This window comes from Lissotriton helveticus, chromosome 4_1, assembly GCF_964261635.1.
Source record: "Lissotriton helveticus chromosome 4_1, aLisHel1.1, whole genome shotgun sequence".
NCBI lineage: Eukaryota > Metazoa > Chordata > Amphibia > Caudata > Salamandridae > Lissotriton > Lissotriton helveticus.
This window is the reverse complement of record NC_136063.1, coordinates 1954003636-1954021658: the sequence shown is the minus strand read 5'-3', so window position 1 is coordinate 1954021658 and position 18023 is coordinate 1954003636. Positions and strand designations below refer to the sequence as shown.

Below are 18023 nucleotides of genomic sequence, written 5' to 3'. Positions count from 1 at the left end.
TCAGTATGGTCACTTATTTGAAACAAGTCTTGAGCTTAAGAAAACAATTGTCTTCATCTTAATCTTCTTTTCTTCATGAATTTTAGTAAAGCATGTAAAGTTTAATAATGTTTTATCAAGTTGTTTAAGTGAATATTATATGTATTTTTAACATGTATGAAATGCTGCTATTGTACTTTTATGATTGTTTACAATCGAATAAAGCTTTCTTGACTTGACTTGATTTGTGCCCTGATTCTATGCATCTTTCAATGGGAGGGGCATTCTGAGCTTTGATGTCTTCAGACAAACAAATCATCCTTCCCAAATCGGCAGAACCTTGTGATGTGTAACGTCTTCATTGGCTTATCAGTTGCCAGAGTCAGTTTCATTTGCTGTAGTTTCCGCATCCCAGTACAGTCTTGCGCTCCCTGCTCTGGACAGAGATACTCCTAGAGGTGGTTGTCATTGTGGGGTTTGTTTGGATGGCGCAAAAGTGTGGATGTTGACGGTGATGATTTTCTGTCTTCCTATCCTGAAAGTCTGTGTCTGTGTTCAGTGGTGTGAATTAAGACAGTCATGTCAATTAAGTGTATCCTCAAAAATTAAGTGATGGATCAAGGAATGAGATAAGGTAGTAAACTCAGGGTAGTTTTAGAGTAATTTTCAGTACTTGGATGCTTCCTTCCTGTCTTCTTGTACCGTGTGTATATTATTGCGGCACTACCGTGGGGCGCTCTTCTGCGATCCAGAGTGGAGGCTTGGAGAGTAGTAAGTTAGGGCGCTGATGCAGCTGCCCTCTAAAGGCCATGCAGAGGCAGGAGTAAAATACAGGAGGTTTTTTGGAGCTCAAATACTTTACAGAGAGAGCCTGCCTTGAGGACCCCGACCCCGCTATCTCCTCAATGAGAAAGCACTGGTATGGGGATGGGGAAATTAGCATGATGAAAAATAAAAACTACTGTAAGGAGCACGATGGTTCACGAAAAGATTTCAGTTCGGCTTGTAGATGGTTGCAGGTTATTTAAACATTATGTTCATCTTGAGAGCATGCCGTAGTTGTTTCCAATTGAATTAAAACCCTCCACTGAATTGCAGTTTGGCATTTATGTTGCATCTGCAATGTTTCTGTCTCTGTCTAATTTTATTAAACAAACTGAATTATATTGAGCAGGAAGTCTGTTTTGTTTGAGTAGAAAAAAGCCACGAGGACGCTAGGACGACCTTACCTTTTCACCCTGTTGTGGACTTTGCAACCCTTTGAAACAGACTCATTGAAAACATGCGGCCCGCGTCATACCACATAAGAACAAGTAAACGAACGGATGATTGATGAACATTGCAACTTCAGATCATGCTTCCAATTCTTTCTGTCAGTGTACAGACTGTATCCCTAGTAGCAGCTTGTTAGCTGCTTGTCACATCTCACTATTAAATAAACAGCGCCTCTGTTTATGTAGGGGGTGCAATTCCTTCTTCGTTATCTGTGTCCGAGTTTATCTGTGTGTTTTGTCATACTGGCATCATCTCTTCGCGACTATATCCCCTGGACACCAATTGCAATTAGCCAGGAGTGGCGAATAAAGTTGTTTACCTGAATAATACGGCCTCCCTGGTGGAATTCATAAAACTCAATCGCGGTATGTTAACAGTGGTTTCTTTGTATCACACAAAGGCGATGCTTTACCTAATTTGGGTGCAAATGCATTTCCTCGGTATACTCTCCACGCTCCTTCGGAATTAAAGTATGCAGGAATACGAGGGCTGCCTTGGTGTGTTAGGGTGACCAACTGACACCAGGTCATTGGGGACACAGTCTCCAGTCCTGAAATGTCACCTACAGATTTCAGGGGTCCTAGTATAATTCGTTCAATGGAAACAAAACGAGACTGCGACACCGGGAGTGCATAAGGCGGTCACACAAGGGTGCGGGACTGGGACCAGTGTGCTTAATGGCCGGGGGGGTTGTCGTCCTGAGGTGAATATCACGTGGAAACGTAATATCTGGGAGCCTCATTTCCACTCTATGATAGAGCGGAAGCCCTTCCCCCGAGTCCTAACGCGGTAGTGTGTCACACTCGATGCGGCAGGACTTCCTTTTGTGCAGTGTGTGCACATCTCTGGCTACAGTCGGTTCAAAGGATCGCACAGTACATTTGAAATGGTGCAGTCGTATGTGAGTGAGGAAGCGGCTGTTTCATCGCGCATGCACGCGCGCACCCCCATACCCCCGTGTCTCGCATACCCTGATAATACTCAATGGAGCATAGACGCCTCCACCTGCGTGGGACTCAAGGTGCCCATGTGTGCGCGTGGCTATATGTGTGCTTCAGAGATGGATGTCTGATTGCTTTGGTGACTGGTCATGCGAGCAGCGAGTACCCCAGTGCTGCCCGTGTCATGTGATTGCTGTGTGGGCGCTTGGTGGGCTAACGCCTTTGTTCCCGGGTGTGCGTCTGTGTGGCTGGTCCAGCGGCAGCGCGTGTGTGTGTCCGTCCCTGCGGCCGCGTGAGGCCGGCCTGGTCAGGGAGGAGGCGGGTCCCCCTCTATTTCTGGCAGAGGGAGTCTCGGGGTTATTTGCAGCTCATTTCCAGACCCGTCTCTTCTGACGTCGCCACGCTCCCTTCGGACAGGCGTTAGTACAGCAGGCAGCCCGTATAGCCAGTGCACCGGGCTTGCCGCTTAGTGCATTCCGTGTGCTAGCCAGCACCTCTGCCTAAAGCCACGCTTATCTGTGGGGAGAAACACAGGTAAGAGGTGCAGCAGGTCGCACCGGCTCTACCTGCGCTGGCTGTCACCTGTTCTGCGCTAGTCCAGCTCTCATGTTTGTGATTAAAACTGAAGGGGTGATGCGGCGGTGTTACCTGTGTCCGTTTATCAGACGCACACTGAGCAGGCGATCATCCTTTTCGTGGGAGATTAATTCAACAGCCTTTTGTTTGGGAGTTAAAGGGAAAGGCGTCTAGGAATGAGAGGCTGGCGTAGTCTTCCCCCGTGTTGCTATTTATTTCCTAGTCTGTGCCTACTCCTTTAAGTGCTGATGAGGCTGTGACAGTTGTAAATGGCGTGCTATTGGTTGGAAGAGAGGTAAGGTAGGCATTGCCCCCACCTCTTTGGGATCCGATGAGATCTCAGCGCTAGGAAGCCAGCCGCCAGGCAGGGAGCGCGAACAACCTTCATCCTTCTCTCGGCTCCAGCCTTCATCCGTCTCTGTCCTCTCCCCGCAGGCAGCAGCAGTGGCACGCCGCTGAAGATCGCACACCTCCTGGACTGACCGACAGATTCACACCAGCCGTTTCCGAGAAGGCTTCACGCTCACCTGGGATTTTTTACAAGCAAACTGGGATCTATGAGTGGAAAGGTGGTGAAGCCCAAAGAAGAGAAAGATGCTTCCAAGGGTAAGCAACACACCTGTGTTCGATTACACCCGAGTGTGGGATACGTGCCTTTGTGGAAGCAGCCTTGGTGATGTGCCCATGTGTCGTCCTTTGATGGTGCATATCTGGTGCATTACGTCGTACTCCTTGCACCAGCTTCCTGGCAATCCGGGATGCTTTGTGTGGAGCGCTAGATATGGATCAGGGGAGGCTCGTTTTTTTTTCGTATCGCTGGAACATGTGTGCAGAATGCTACTGATGTCAAATATCCGTGTGTGGTCTCAAGGTCTCTGGGGCGTACCTAAAAGTTAATTTCACTCACGATGTGTATCAGTGTATTACTGACTGTCTAGAAACACAGGAGCCTGACAGCCATTCTCAGAAGCCAGAAGCATAACAAAGACCCGTGGCTTCTACGGCGCAGTAGTCAAGGCATAGTCGAGGCCCCCTTCGTGCTACGTGCTGGTGACGCTCAGCAGCACTCCTGCTGTGACAGGGATAATGCGGACACCCCCTACTCCCCCATGCTACAATAAGGTGCCATTCACCAAGGAGGGGTGGGTTGGGGGTGGGGAGGTGACCCCAGCACCGGTGGGAGGTGTTCCGGAGAGGCGCTGCCTTCCTTCCCTTGTCACGGGCGCAGCACAATCCGCCACTCTACTCAGATGCTGGATGTAAACTGGGTAACAATTACCATGGCGACAGGGGAGGGCAGGTGGAGAGCAAGGCTGGAGTCCGCCTCCTAGGCAGTGCACATATCAACACTGGCCAGGGCTGACTATCCGCAGAGGGTTATAGCCCACATTGACACTCAAGCACAGCCCCCGACCAGTACCGACACGCCCTCACGTCCTGATTTACAGCGCCGTCTGCTGCCCCAGGCCAGGCTGCTGATGTATGGGAATAAAAACATTGAGCTCCACGTGCCGTCCGAGAGGAGGGAGGGCTCCCGGAAGACGCTGTTTATCTCACGAGCGCCACCCGGCCCTCTCGACGCTCTCCACACGGCGCCCACCCTGGCACTGCCATTTGTCTCAGCCTGCCCGTATCGACAGGTTTCTTGATGCGCTTCACGCCCCTTAGCGGACACTGTCACGTGAACACCCGCTTTCGTATAACAATCCGAAGTAATTAGGCGCTGGTAATCAACACAAGTGCACCCCCACCCCCTCAGAGCGTTATGTTAGGACGTTTTCCTGTCATTGCTCCACTGACATCTGGCGTTATCTGCGAGTTTGCAGCGAACCTGTTTTCTGTATGTTTGTTTCTTTTGACCTCTCTGCCTTTTAACTTCGGACCTGTTTGTGTGCTGAACATTGAGCCTTTTATGCGTCTGGAGTGGACAGTTCCATATCCTGACGACGTGGTTGGTTCACTTTTGTAGTTGATATCTTCCTTCTTTGTTATGGTTGATCGAGCAGCTGTTTACACCCTCTGCATTTGTGGCCACTGCAGTGCGCAGCCAGTCGAGCTAAAGGCGTTTATGAAAGTTTTCCAGGGTTTCACAGATTAAAAAAGTATATAACCGTCAAGGGTAGTGAGCGCTATAAAAATGTAATCTAAACCGAAATGGAAGCGGGTTGTGCCGCCTGGGTTGTAATTGTAAACAATTGTGCGCAGACCGAAGGGGTTGTTTGTTAGTACCAGGAAAAAACCCACAGCTCTAGAGAAGATACACTACTCTATGTGTCAGGAAAGTAACTTCTTGAATATTATGCGCTCAGTAGAAACTGCATTCTACCCGCTTTCCATCTTGCTCAGCTCCATCCAGGGCCTAACTGGTTGCTAAATCGTGTCATACTCTCTTCAGAGTAGACAGGTTTTACGCTGACGTCATTGACGAAAGCACACGAGTAACAGTAAAGAATTGGCAACAGGGAAATCAAATAAACTCAAATGCATTTAATTTGGCATGAGACTATCTGAGCATATTGAACCACACACAGAAAGCGTTAGATGCCTTTTATCTATTTTGATTTCTGCATCACTAGTAGAACCATCAGATTTGTTGAGATCTGGGGAGGATGCATTGTCAACAACCACGTCATTGTTTTGTCAGTGCAGTTTGTAAGTCCAACAATCCCCAAACACGAATTTGTTCAAAATTGCACCACAAAACGTGTGTAGACACTGTGTTTTGTTGGTATTGCGAGTAGTGTACATGGTATCCCATTCCGCAGCATGTCACATGGCGCGAGCCAGCGAGGCACGCTGCAGGTTGGAGTAAAAATATCACACGCACAATCTAACTAGAGCTTATGATCACTACCTCTAAAATATGGGTGCGGTGTTTAATGTACAATCCATTGACAGACTTCATATTCCACCAGAGACAATAAAACATCATCTTTTAGTGCTATGAAGTGGTTCCTGTCGCAAGGCAGTGCTTAACAAAACACTTAAAAAAAGACATGTGTGTTAATTAGACATCCTGGGGATTACCTGTAGATACCTTTCCTCTGTTGGGATCCCTTTCAGGGAACATTCCAAAGTATCCCCCTTGACACTTCCGCCTACCTTTCTAATGCTGGTTCCAAAAGGTTTTGTGAACTGCTGTCTAACACAATCTATGTTTAGCAGCGCACTCAGCATGGAAGGCTTAAATGCTCAGAGGATATATTTAACACAGCATAAACACGCGAAACAAAAACATTCAGCAGCGCAACGCAGAAAAGAAGGCTGTGCAATGGGGTATGAAATATATACATTTTAATTTACCTTTATTACATCGTGTTACCTGAAATAGAAAGTATTGCAATTTATATATTGAATAGCTTGACAAGGCATATGATTTGACTTTTTGAAGCAGTACTGTTTTTAGGGTTAATGTCTAGAAGAGCTAGAATGAGTTATTCGGCAGCTTATGAAGATTTTTGAATCCGAACAGTGGAAACTGGAGGTTTTCTAACTGAAAAGGGCCAGATCCGGCATGGCACGTTGTAATGGTTTTTTGAGACATTTACTTTTCTATGCCAAACAGGTTTCTTGTTTGTGTTGTTACATAAACTCCTCCTATTCCGTTTTGGCAAATGCATATGGTACAGTGTTCAGAAGTGACAGGGTTACTTTGAGAATACTTTACATATGCACATTTATTATTGGCTTCCTTTAATAAAACAAGCTAGTAAAGGGGCAGTTGAGGGTGAGATGTGGGGTGTCCACGGTTAAATATATCAATCGTATCTCAGGCAAAGCTGCAACTCATCTAATTTATTCTTGCCACTTGTACTTGTTTAAAAAATTGCATTGTATGAATTCTGACAAAGTAAATGTGCACAGTTAACAATATGCACTTCTCAGGCATTGAAACCAAATATCTTCATAATCGCGTGCCCCTTTGCACTTATAGACCCTGCTTATCAAAGTTCTTTCCATGCATATGTGGGATGTACACAAACCAGCACATTCGTGGGGTTCTTAATGGTTCTGCACAAACAACGCATCTAAGTAAAGCATGCATGTGTAGTGTATACAAAATATGAGTAAGTTCGACTTTTGTATTTTTCTTTCCAATGTAAGCATTCAGAAATGAAGCTATGGAGTAGGCCCATGAGTACTATCACATTTTTGACATCTTCATCTTTGTCAATCCCGTGTATTTCAAATCTCAGGTGAGAGGTCCAACTACCTGTCCCACTTAGGAAAAACCCGGGTATTTGAAAAACGTAACAGTTTCAACTGGAGTAGCATCATACCTCTACCTGATTGCTTTATATTATTGACATCCTGACAAAACTATAGCATTGGTTATGGTGTTATAATTGATAAGAGGGTTGCCCCTTGTACAATTATTTAATGAATCAAACACATTTTTAATGCATTTAATACTTGTGTAAAAAATAAAACCATATCAGCAGCAAACATTAATGGACCAGAAATCATATTTCTAACTTGCTAACTCAGGAAGCGAGAGGTGGGGATGGTCTATATTGTACTCTTCTATCAACCTATCAATTAAAAAAAGGACTAAGGCGCAAACTGGTTGAATGTTAGGTATTTTCTACCTCACCCTAGTTTGTTACGATAATATTACAGTCTTAATAAGAAATCCTGGATGAGATTGCCTTTAATAGGATGCTGACTCCTAACTCTCACCTGGTAGCATGGTTAGTTATCAAGGTCGCTCCCCTCTAACAACAGTTGTGAATATTATGCATATATTTTTTGATTGAGATTCCTGTAAGTGATGTGCTAAAAAAAAAAAGGGTGTAAATCCCTCTTGGGATCTTGAATCTGTTAAGAATGTGTGTACGTAGGCTAACAAAAGTGACGCCTATCCACAACAAGATTAACAAGCATTGGTCTCGCCCTTGTGTGAGGTTTTAACACCTTGAACGCTATGGGGATTTTTCTCCTGTGCTGGGATTGTGCAGATACCACTATTCATGACGAGCTGGGCTCGTCATCAGCGTAGCAGGAGGCTACTGCATGACGAGCCCAGCTCGTCATGGGCGTCGAAGGGGTTAATTTTGTTTTCTCTGTTCTACAGTAGTTCTGTGGACATTACATGTATATTGTTTGTATTTCTGGCTATCCAATATTTTCTAATACTGATGACTTTTAATATAGGTTTATTTTGTTGTGCCTTATAGTTAGTTTGTTACTAACTTTTGCATGCTATTAAAATAGTTTCTTTCTTTAATGATAATATGTTTGACATCGGAAACAGATTACATTTACTGTAGTGATAACTATTTTAGTTGCTTTCATCGTTTTCATCTTTTTCCTTGATAACATCTAAATCACTGGTCCCTAAAAGAAAGGAGTCTGCTAACCAGACATAGCATTTGAATACGGAGTCTCATCACAGCAGGGATGTCTCCATCCTGTAGCACCCACCACACATTTATAAAGAGGTGTGAACGCTTTATAGTAAAGTGTGCTTAAGATAGACAAAAGGCTGGTTGCCATATAACGCTTGACTGCAACCTCCATCACTGTGCCCCATTTACAATTCTGAAACAGTGGTGTTTTTAGAAAGTGTAATGTGTGCCTTTTTGGGTCCTTCAATGTATTCATAAAGGAAGGGCCTTAAGTAACAATGTATTGCATTTAAAGGGCCAGCAATTTTAAACCAGACTTAAAAACAAAGGCTACTAGGGTTGGGAATGAAGCCACTAGGATGGTGGTGAATTTTAAAAGAAATCAGTGCCTTTGACCAGTCTGTAGGCCTGTGGATGAAGCAAGCACTTAAAAGCATTGACTTATAAGAGACCACTGCTTCTGAACAGCTAGTAGGGCTGGGGAAATGAGAAATCCAGTGTCTAGCAAGGGGTGGTAAAGTGAGCCAACGTCAGTGAATTGTAATCAGATTACTGCTTCTGGCAGTCACATATTAATAACCTACTGCTTCTGAACGACCAGTAGGGTTGGGAATGTAAGACATGCAACATCTGGTAGGGGTCAATAAAGTGTTTGAAATGCAGTCAACTGTAAGCGGAATGGTTTTTGTGATGGCCTGATAAGGCGGGGTTAACTGTACATGAAACAAACACACACATACATTTTAGAAAGCCCACGTAATCAAGATGGTTACAACATTGACTGTTAACCCAGGCAAGGTTAGCCAAGCAATTTGTTTTTTTAAACTAAAAGCTTCAAAAGTATCCCAGACAACCAGCAAACCAAAAATGCAGGTTATAGCAACAAGGTGACATAGTAGGAAAAGGCAACATCCTGGTGCATACTAAATATCATGTAATGGATGCTTAGTTTTGAAAGGGTTGGTATATTCTCACAAACAATACGGTGAGAAGTTTGTGGCGAGTATTTGTTTTTAGGTCCGAAAACAATCTGGGTTTAGGATTGTGGATCAAAAACAGCCCAACATGCACATGGTGTCCCATTTAAAATGGAACAAAAGCTAACATTCCATGGGCTGGGCTGAAAGCAATGTAAAAAAAACTTGTTAACCCCAAAAAACTGCCTTTTCTTTAAAATAAACATAATTTATATTCAACTGTGAAAAGTTCAGGTCAAAACTCAGTCTTGGATTCTGAACAAAAAACGCAGCCCAAAGGGCGCACAGAAGTAAAAAATGAACAAAAGGGAAAATTTCCAAAATACGGCTGGTCTGAAAGCAACTAAAACAAGCAAGGGAGGCATGGCAGGGGAAGCAAGCAGTAACACAACTGTGGCGTTAAGAGTGGTGGGAGGAAAAATGCTATATTTAAATGTATGCAGCTAGGGCATTGAAGCTGAACACAGACAAACAGTAACAAAGCAGGAAAGCAAAACACAAATAGTCCCCCAGAGAACAGATAAAGGCCAGAGTGGAAGAGACAGTACTATATCCCTGCTCTGTGGGAGGACCAGAAGAGAGAAAATAGGGACAAGGAGGCAGGACTGACCACTAGCAAGCAGGGATTTTTAAAGGACACTGACAGACAAATGAAAAACAATGGCAAAAAAGGGGTGGACTTGATGCATACAGACTGATTACAGCAGGTCTTAAAGAGACAGCATGCACTGTCTAGCTTGACCTAAGAACCAAAGGCCTGTGCTATAATGACCCTCTATTCCTCTGTCTCACAGTACGTGCTTCTAGCCTTACTCTTGTGGTAGATGGGTATGAATAACAAACATTTTATAGCATACCTGCAAACATTTTTTATCTATTCAAAACCCTTACAAGGATTTGCACTCTCATTTTTATATACATTAATTTCAGGAATCTCAGACAAAAAACAAAACAACCCATAATTGTAGTGGAATCAGTATCTCCTACCCCTTTTTCTCCACTTTCAATTTCAGATAACTTGTAATGTGCCCAAAAGAAACAAACCAAAGCTTTCCAAAAAAAAGGAAATTGAACTTCAAAAATGTATGAACTTTATGCATGCAAAAACTACAGAGTGCATTTACTCCGTATACACAGGGTTAGAAAAGAAACATACATACACCCTTCTCTTGAATGATTTGTGAATTTGGTTAGCAGCATATATTTTGGCACTTGCAATTTTATTTTGAATCTGCATTGTAGCATCCCACATGGAAAGGTTAACGTATGAATAATGTTTGACAATGTAAAACAGCCATCTGTAAAAATGTAGCTGACAAAAGGTTTTCAAACCTTGTTGTCTTGGATTTTTCTGTACAAATCAAGATTTTTTATTAACCAGACATTTTTGTCTGATTCGTTCATCAATTATTAATTCAAATTCAGATTATCTCACATTTGAGAACTTTCATATAGGAAACTTGTAACTTGTGACACCAATACTAGTTACAATGGATATTTTGAGGAAGAAATGGCTTATGGGGTTACCTAACAAACAAACAGCTCTGTGATTTGCATGCTCATTATTGGCATTAAAGGGCTGTGCTCTATGGAGTTAAAACCTCTTGTCTAGGAGTTCATGCCTGATGAATGAGTGAAGCAATTACAGTAGTCGATCCTGTGTCTGTTTTGTTTTCCGTTAAAGATTTGTAATGTTTATTGTGCTTGGAAATTCATTCTTGCTGATTTAAGCTACATTCAGGGGGACATTTTCTCCATGTATGTACTTTACAGTGGTATTTTAATCCTATAATAATCATGTAACATTTTATTCTGATATTATTATGATTAAAATAGGATACAATCCAATTGTGTTCTTTAATCCATTTCATCAGGAAATTATAGCCAGTACGCTTTCTCAAAGCAGGAATATTCAAACAAGGGAAACAACCTTTACATCGCAACTTTTACAATGCTCTACCATTACAACGAAACTTTAACAATGCAACATCTATTACATCGCATGCCATTACAACGCAACCATTACAACGCATGACACTACAATGCATACCATTACAACGCATGTCAATACAACACAGTCATTACAACGCATACCATTACAACGCATACCATTACCATCCAACACTTACCCTACTGTTGCACCCCCCTGAGTTAGAATAGTAATTTTTACCCCTACACTATCCAATACTTACCCTACTGTTGCACCCCCTGGAGTTAGAACAGTCATTTTTACCCCTACACTATCCAATACTTACCATACATGCAATGTAATGTTATGCGTTGTAATGGTATGCGTTGTAAAGGTAGTATGTGTTGTAATGGTATGCGTTGTAAAGATAGTTTTTAAAAATTTGTTGTAATGGCAAGCGTTGTAATGGAATACGTTGTAATGGATGTTGCGTTGTAAAAAATGCGCTGTAAAGGTATGTGTTGTAAAAGTATGCGTTATAATGTCATACAACCTTCAAACAATAAACTGCCCATTGCAACGCCGTCCAGTCACATTCAGAAATAAATATATTATATACATTGTAACGGCACAGGTGTTTCCCAGTGCTTCTCCGACAAACTCCAACACTCCACAGGATGGCTATCATCAAAATATATTTGTTTCTTTTATTGTAGAATTATGATACACTGAGTTTATTGAACAGCAACATGTTGGATGTCAATGCTAAAAAGGGAATTTGCACCTTGCACATACAGGATAATACGCACTGACTGTCAATAAGCTATAGGAATTCCTTTGGTACTGTCAATCTATACTTTTATTGAGTTCAAAGCATCATCACAATTGTTTAACACTATTAAACTGCTTCCACTTTTTAATTGCTATAGTAATCAACAAGTCGAGAACTGGATTTTATTTGGGAAACTGGTGACTTTTATGTGAAATAACTATAATCACTACAATCGCTTATAATAAAGATTGAAGTCGAATATTCTGTTTTTGAATTTTGAGTTAGGATAAAGTTTTTAATACAATATTTACTTTTATACTGCACAATAGCAGTTCTGTAGCAGGGAAGCAATTAGACAAGTTTACGAAGTAATATTAAACAAGAAATGCAGAAGTTATTCACTCAGGTGTGCATCTTCCGATTTGTCTTAATTGGTTGGGATCCCACTTTAGCTAACAGACCAAACCAGAAAGTGTTTTCAAACTCTGTTTCACCAGTGCCTGTCAGCTCCTCTATTTACACCTAGCAACCAGGTTGGAAAAATCTGTCTTACCACTGTTCTCTCTTTTTGTTGAGGACTTTTTTCTTTATTTTACAATTTAGTTTTTTATTGCACAGATACTTAAGGTGCTCAATCATATCATAGAGAGAGTCAATTTCCATTATTTTCTTCAAAATATACATCATAAATTGGAACATTGGCATCTAATGTTGTTTCACATTAATATACAATGATATTTTAGAGATAGAATAAAGTGCATCGTGCCATAACTACATTTAGAAATTGCATCATTAATTGGAGCATTGGGATCCACTACTGCTACACATTAATTAACAATGTTATTCTAGACACAAATAAAGTTCATCATGCCGGAACTAAATTAGGAAACTTCACCATAAATTAGAGCATTGGAATCTAATGTTGTTTCATATTAATCAACAATGTTGTTCTGAGCCTAAATAAAGTGCATCGTGCCAGAACTAGATTAGATTTTTTTCATCAAAGTGCAGACATACCTATAATACACATGCACTCTAATATTGTATTTTATTTTATTGTAATTGCATTTATATTGCGCTTACTACCCCTGATGTTGTGTTGAAGCATTTTTTTGGTGAGTAGCATGCTACTCCGGAATCCATAAAGGATGAGTGGTGAATTAGTATAGTGAAATATAAAAGTCATGTGAGTGGTGGATATTAGTCAATTTGGATTGAGAAGGATAGCGAAGGGATAGAAGAGGGAAAAAGGTATGCATTTATATAGTGCTTGTTACCCCTGATTGGGTGTTGAATTCCGTTTTTGATGAGTAGCATGCTACTATGGAACCTATAAAGAATTAGTGTTGAATTAGTATAGTGAAATATGAAAGTAATTTGAGTAGTGGATATGTTATTCAGTTATTTAGATTGAGAAGGGTAGCGGAAGGATAGAAGAGAAAAAAAAGGATTGCATTTATATAGTGCTTGCTACCCCTGATGAGGTGTTGAAGCACTTTCTCGGCAAGTAGCATGCTACTCTGGAACCCACAAAGGATTAGTGGAGAATTAGTTTTGTGAAATACGAAATTTGAGAAGTGGACATGTTAGTCTGCTATTTGAATTGAAAAGGATAGTAGAGGAATAGAAGAGTGAAATATTTAGGCTTTTTTTGGGCATAGCTGTAGGAGAAAGCATGGAATGAATAAAAAGGGAAGTGGAGTGGAGAGGGAAGAGTTTATAAAGGCTTATTTTGTAGGATTGGTATAGTAAAAGAGGTGTCGGGTGATGCAAGAAGGGGTAGAGTAGGAGAGAGTCTAGAAAGAGTTATTTGGGGGATCATAGTGGTGATATGGGGTTTGGGATAAATGAGAGAGTGAATGTAGAGGTTATATTGATACAGGTATAGGGTGAGAATAGGGTAGTGTATTGGAAAGAGTAGTAGACAGAGATTTGGGATGAGTCCGAGTGTTGAGGAGGAAGATATATTTAGAGAGGCACAGGGTGAGAAACTGGGAATTGCATTGGATATGCTGAATTAGAAGAAAGTAATAAATACATCGATCCATAAGTACACGGAAACTATATAAATGCATAAAGGAACTAAGTATATGTAGATTAAATATATTGATAAAGGCATAGGGTGAGAAATAGGGTAGTGAATTCAATTCAATTCAAAATCTTTATTTCGGTTAAAACAAACCATAAAAGAGTCATAGACATAAAAACAGTACAATCTCTAAAAGTAATCAACGGTGCCAGACAATATCGATTTCCAGGTTAAAACAAACCATAAAAGAATCATAGACATCAATACAGTGTCATATCTAAAAGGAACCAACGGTGCCAGACAATTTCAATTCCAAGTACACTATTGTAATCAGTCAATCCTAAGTTCGCTCAATGCAAGGAAAATGCGATATAGAAGATTAAAAACAAGACTAAATAGTAATAAATACCAGGTACTGTTATTAGTTAATGTTACTGGAAATATTAAAAAAAACATATTAAAAGCACATAAAGCTTAAAGGGTATTGCATCCATTTCATATGGCAAAACTGGAATATATGAATAATTCAATATTGTGCCCGCCAATAAGCACAGAGCCTCTTTTCATCATTGTTACTATAGTGTCTAATATCTTGTCCTACACCATAGTCTATTACAATTTCAGACCTCGTCTTCTTCGTGCTATTGCCACAGCAAAGAGATATCGACTTTAGCTGAATACAATAGCCTGTGTTGTATCACCTTTGAACACTCTTTCTGCTTCCTTAATATGTAATATGTAGGGTAGTGAATTAAATATGCTTATTTAGGAGAAATGTAATAAATATATAGATCCAAGTACATGGAAGTTATATAGATGCATGAAGGAAGTAAGTATATGTAGATTAAAGATACATTAGATAAACTCGGGTTTTCAAGTCTTGTTGTACTTAATTTATGTTCAAACAATTATTCTACATGTTTATACAAAGCAATACACATATATAGGTACATATCTATAGTACACATAAATGCTTATAAACAGAGGGATATGCTGCATATTTCTGTTTGAGTATAGTGCTTATGTGGAGAAGGGCTAATTCTTGAGTAGTTTTCTGAGGAGAAGGTGGTTGTCTGTGGATCTTATGTTGGAGGGTAAAGAGTTCCATAGTTTGGCTGCTTGAACAGAGAAGGATTTGCCACCCATGTTGGTTTTCTAGTATAATGGGATTTTGAGGCGAGGTGCCACTCCAGAGTGGAGGTTCCTTTGTTGAATGTGTTTGGATGTTTCATTCCTGATGAAGAGCGGTCCCATTCCTTGTATCGATTTGTGGGTGATACAAAGTAGCTTGAATGTGGATCTTCTGGCAACCAGTAACCAATGCAGCGCTTTCAAGGCAGGGGAGAGGTGGTCTCGCGGTTTGATATGCAAGAGTTGTCTGGCAGCCGAGTTCTAAATCTGTTGTAGTTTTTTCATGGTCATTGAATCCCAAATGGGGGAAGATTAGTCGCAGAGTTTTTATAGTAACACAACTTGATCTTACTAGTTTGTCCACTTGGGCATTCATCGATAGCTTGGAGTCCATGGTCATTCTGAGGTTTCAAACTACCTTTGATACTTTAGGCGGTGAACCAAGTTCATCAGGCCAGGGGGTAAGCGGGTCATAATGTTTCCAACCGCCACACGTGAGTACTTTATTTTTTGAAGCATTCAATTTGAGATGGCTCCAAGTCATCCATTGATCTACAGCTCTGAGATATCTGAAATTTGGTGAGTTTCAAATGTCTTTGGGGCATTCCAGTTGAAGTAGTATTTCTGTGTTAGCTGCATAGTTATAGCACGTGAGGTGAAATTGATTGATCAGTACTGGTGATGACTTCTTGTAGATGTTGAAAAGCGTGGGCAAGATGATAGAGCCATAAAGGACCCCTGCTTTTGTGGTGTATGGTTTGGATGAGAAAGGTGGGGTATGGATGACATTAGTTCTGTTGTAAACGTAGGATGCAATCCAGTCTAGAGTAGTCCACTCTAAATCGATTTCATATTCATATAGACAACATTGTTCAGTGCTTAAATAAAGTGCAATGCATTATTAGGTTCCAAAAAGTGCAGTCATGTCTAAGATAAACAATATTATTCCATACCTATGTAAAGTGCGTCATTCCAAATTCCACTCACTGAACGTTCATGGGAGACTTCTGTGAAGTGCGTAATGCGCCTGACATATATACACTACAAGTTTCAAGACAGACATTATTAAAAGATGGCATAACATGCTTCCTCGAGAGACACCCTCTACATTACCTAACAGCAAGTAACTCTTAATAAATAGTGCCACCGCCCCTGAATAATTCACCTAAAATGTACTAATTCTAGATACTGCTTTTAATACATACAATGATATAATTTACAAAATCTTACACTGCTACATTTTCTATTCCTTCCATGAATTGCATGCTGCAGTAAATCTCTTAATAGCCCCAACTCTTTTGCAATTGCCTCCTCCAACTTTTTTGTTTGGTTCATTTTATAACGCCACTCTTGATACGTTAGTACTCTAGTTGTCTTCTAATTCTGTAAGATCAAGGATTGAGCTGCTAAAGAGGCAATCAAAATAAATGTTTTGCCCCCTTTAGCCAATGGCTAATTTTGCCTCAGCCTTATTAAGCCAGCGAGTTCCACGCCAGCCTCCGGTTCAATCTTCTCTGTAATCCTAAACTTAGGGTGGCGAATACCTTTTCCCGAAACTGTACTACGAATGGACATTTAAAAAAAGTGTGTACCCAATTGCCACCCACCAACTGCTGACAGCAAAAACAGTGAACCTCCAGTTCTGGATACATTCCATGGAGGGCTTTAGGAGTGTAATATGCCATCCAGCTTGACAAAAAAGACATTCTTTAACATTTGCAGCTCTTAAGGCCTTATTACCTAATTACACGATTGTCTGCCACTTCACCTCGGAAAAAGTGCATTGAGTTCTCTAGTAATCTTATCTAAAATACTTTTCACCAGGTGACACTCCCCTTGATTCCGAAGTAATCTGTACCAGTTCCCCACCCACCTTTGCTTTGTTCTAAACAAAGCAGCCATTACTTGGGAGGAGACTGTGCTTGACTGGCGACTGTATTTTTTAAGTAGGTGTGTAATCTGCTGGAACCCAAAGAAGAAAAACTTGCAGCAATCCCCGCACCTAGCTTGAAAATCCTGCCAAGACATGCACCCCCCACCAAAAAATGGCCCAATTCTTTAAAGTTGTTTGCATTCCCAAAAACTATTTGTAGGCCTAGAGTTTTGCATTCCTTAAGCTACAAATATTCATACCCTGCAGACTGACCATTTAAGGAATAGAATACTTAAAATCTCACACAATATTCCTGCACTGTTTTATAGCTGGTCTTTGGAAGTTTGGCCATCTTTATAAAAACCAGGAGCTGGGATCCAGCATCCTGCACCATCTTTAAAAATAAAACTATCCAGAGATCCCTTACTGTCTATTAATCAAACAAATATGTTTATAATAGAGGCTTCATAATATGTGCCTACCTAAGGCAATGTCAATCCCCCTGATTTATGTCAAGTTGAAGCACTGGAAGTTTAACCCCGGAGTTCTTCTTGTTCCAAAAAAAGTGTCCAAAAATGGTTCTAATTCTTTAAAATAGTTCATATTGATTTTTGTCGGAACATTTGTGAAAAGAAAAATCAGGTAAGGTAAATAGACATTTTTATCAGAGCTACTCGGCCAATTAGTGTAAGAGGAAGAAGTGTCAATCTGTCCAATAAGTCTTTGATCTTCTTCATCACTACCCCATAATTCAGATTATAAATGTCTGCCTAGCAATTAGTTATATATGTCTCCAAATAACCAATTGGGCGGGAAGAGGAATCTTGCTACTGAAGATTAAAAGGAAGAATGCTAAAAGGGGTGGTAAATAAAAGCAGTTCTGTTCTATTATGGTTACTTGTATATCCCCCAGTTGATTGGAACTGCTTGAACTCTGCCAATATCATTTTAATATTTTGTTTTTCTGACCTGAGGTATAAAAGTATGTAGTCTACAAATAGTTTTAGCTTAGTAATTCCGGCAATCGGTGCCTCATTACCCAAATCTGCCTTAATCCTAACTGCCAGGGGTTCGACAAAAAAAGGTAAATAATATGGGAGACAAGGGACAATCCTGTAGAGTTCCACGATTTATATCGACCATCCCTGCAAAATTTGAAATAATGAAGACCTTAGCATGTGCCCCTCGATATACATTATACATTACAAAGCAT

The 18023-nt window shown here is 40.8% G+C and overlaps 1 protein-coding gene across 4 annotated transcripts in view; it reads left to right on the top strand.

Moving 5' to 3' along the window:
- The window catches only part of FGF13 (fibroblast growth factor 13), a 1132668-nt gene that overhangs the window by 122184 nt on the left and 992461 nt on the right, over window positions 1-18023 (top strand). For 2 of the 4 annotated variants that reach the window (XM_078688621.1, XM_078688626.1), the window contains exon 3: window positions 3207-3377. The exons of 1 other annotated variant lie outside the window; for it this stretch is intronic. In XM_078688621.1, coding sequence (XP_078544747.1) covers window positions 3329-3377 — 49 coding nt within the window. In that variant the 5' untranslated portion in view covers window positions 3207-3328. Of the gene's footprint in view, window positions 1-3206; window positions 3378-18023 lie in introns of those variants that run through there. One more of the 4 variants, XM_078688620.1, reaches the window with a different exon arrangement.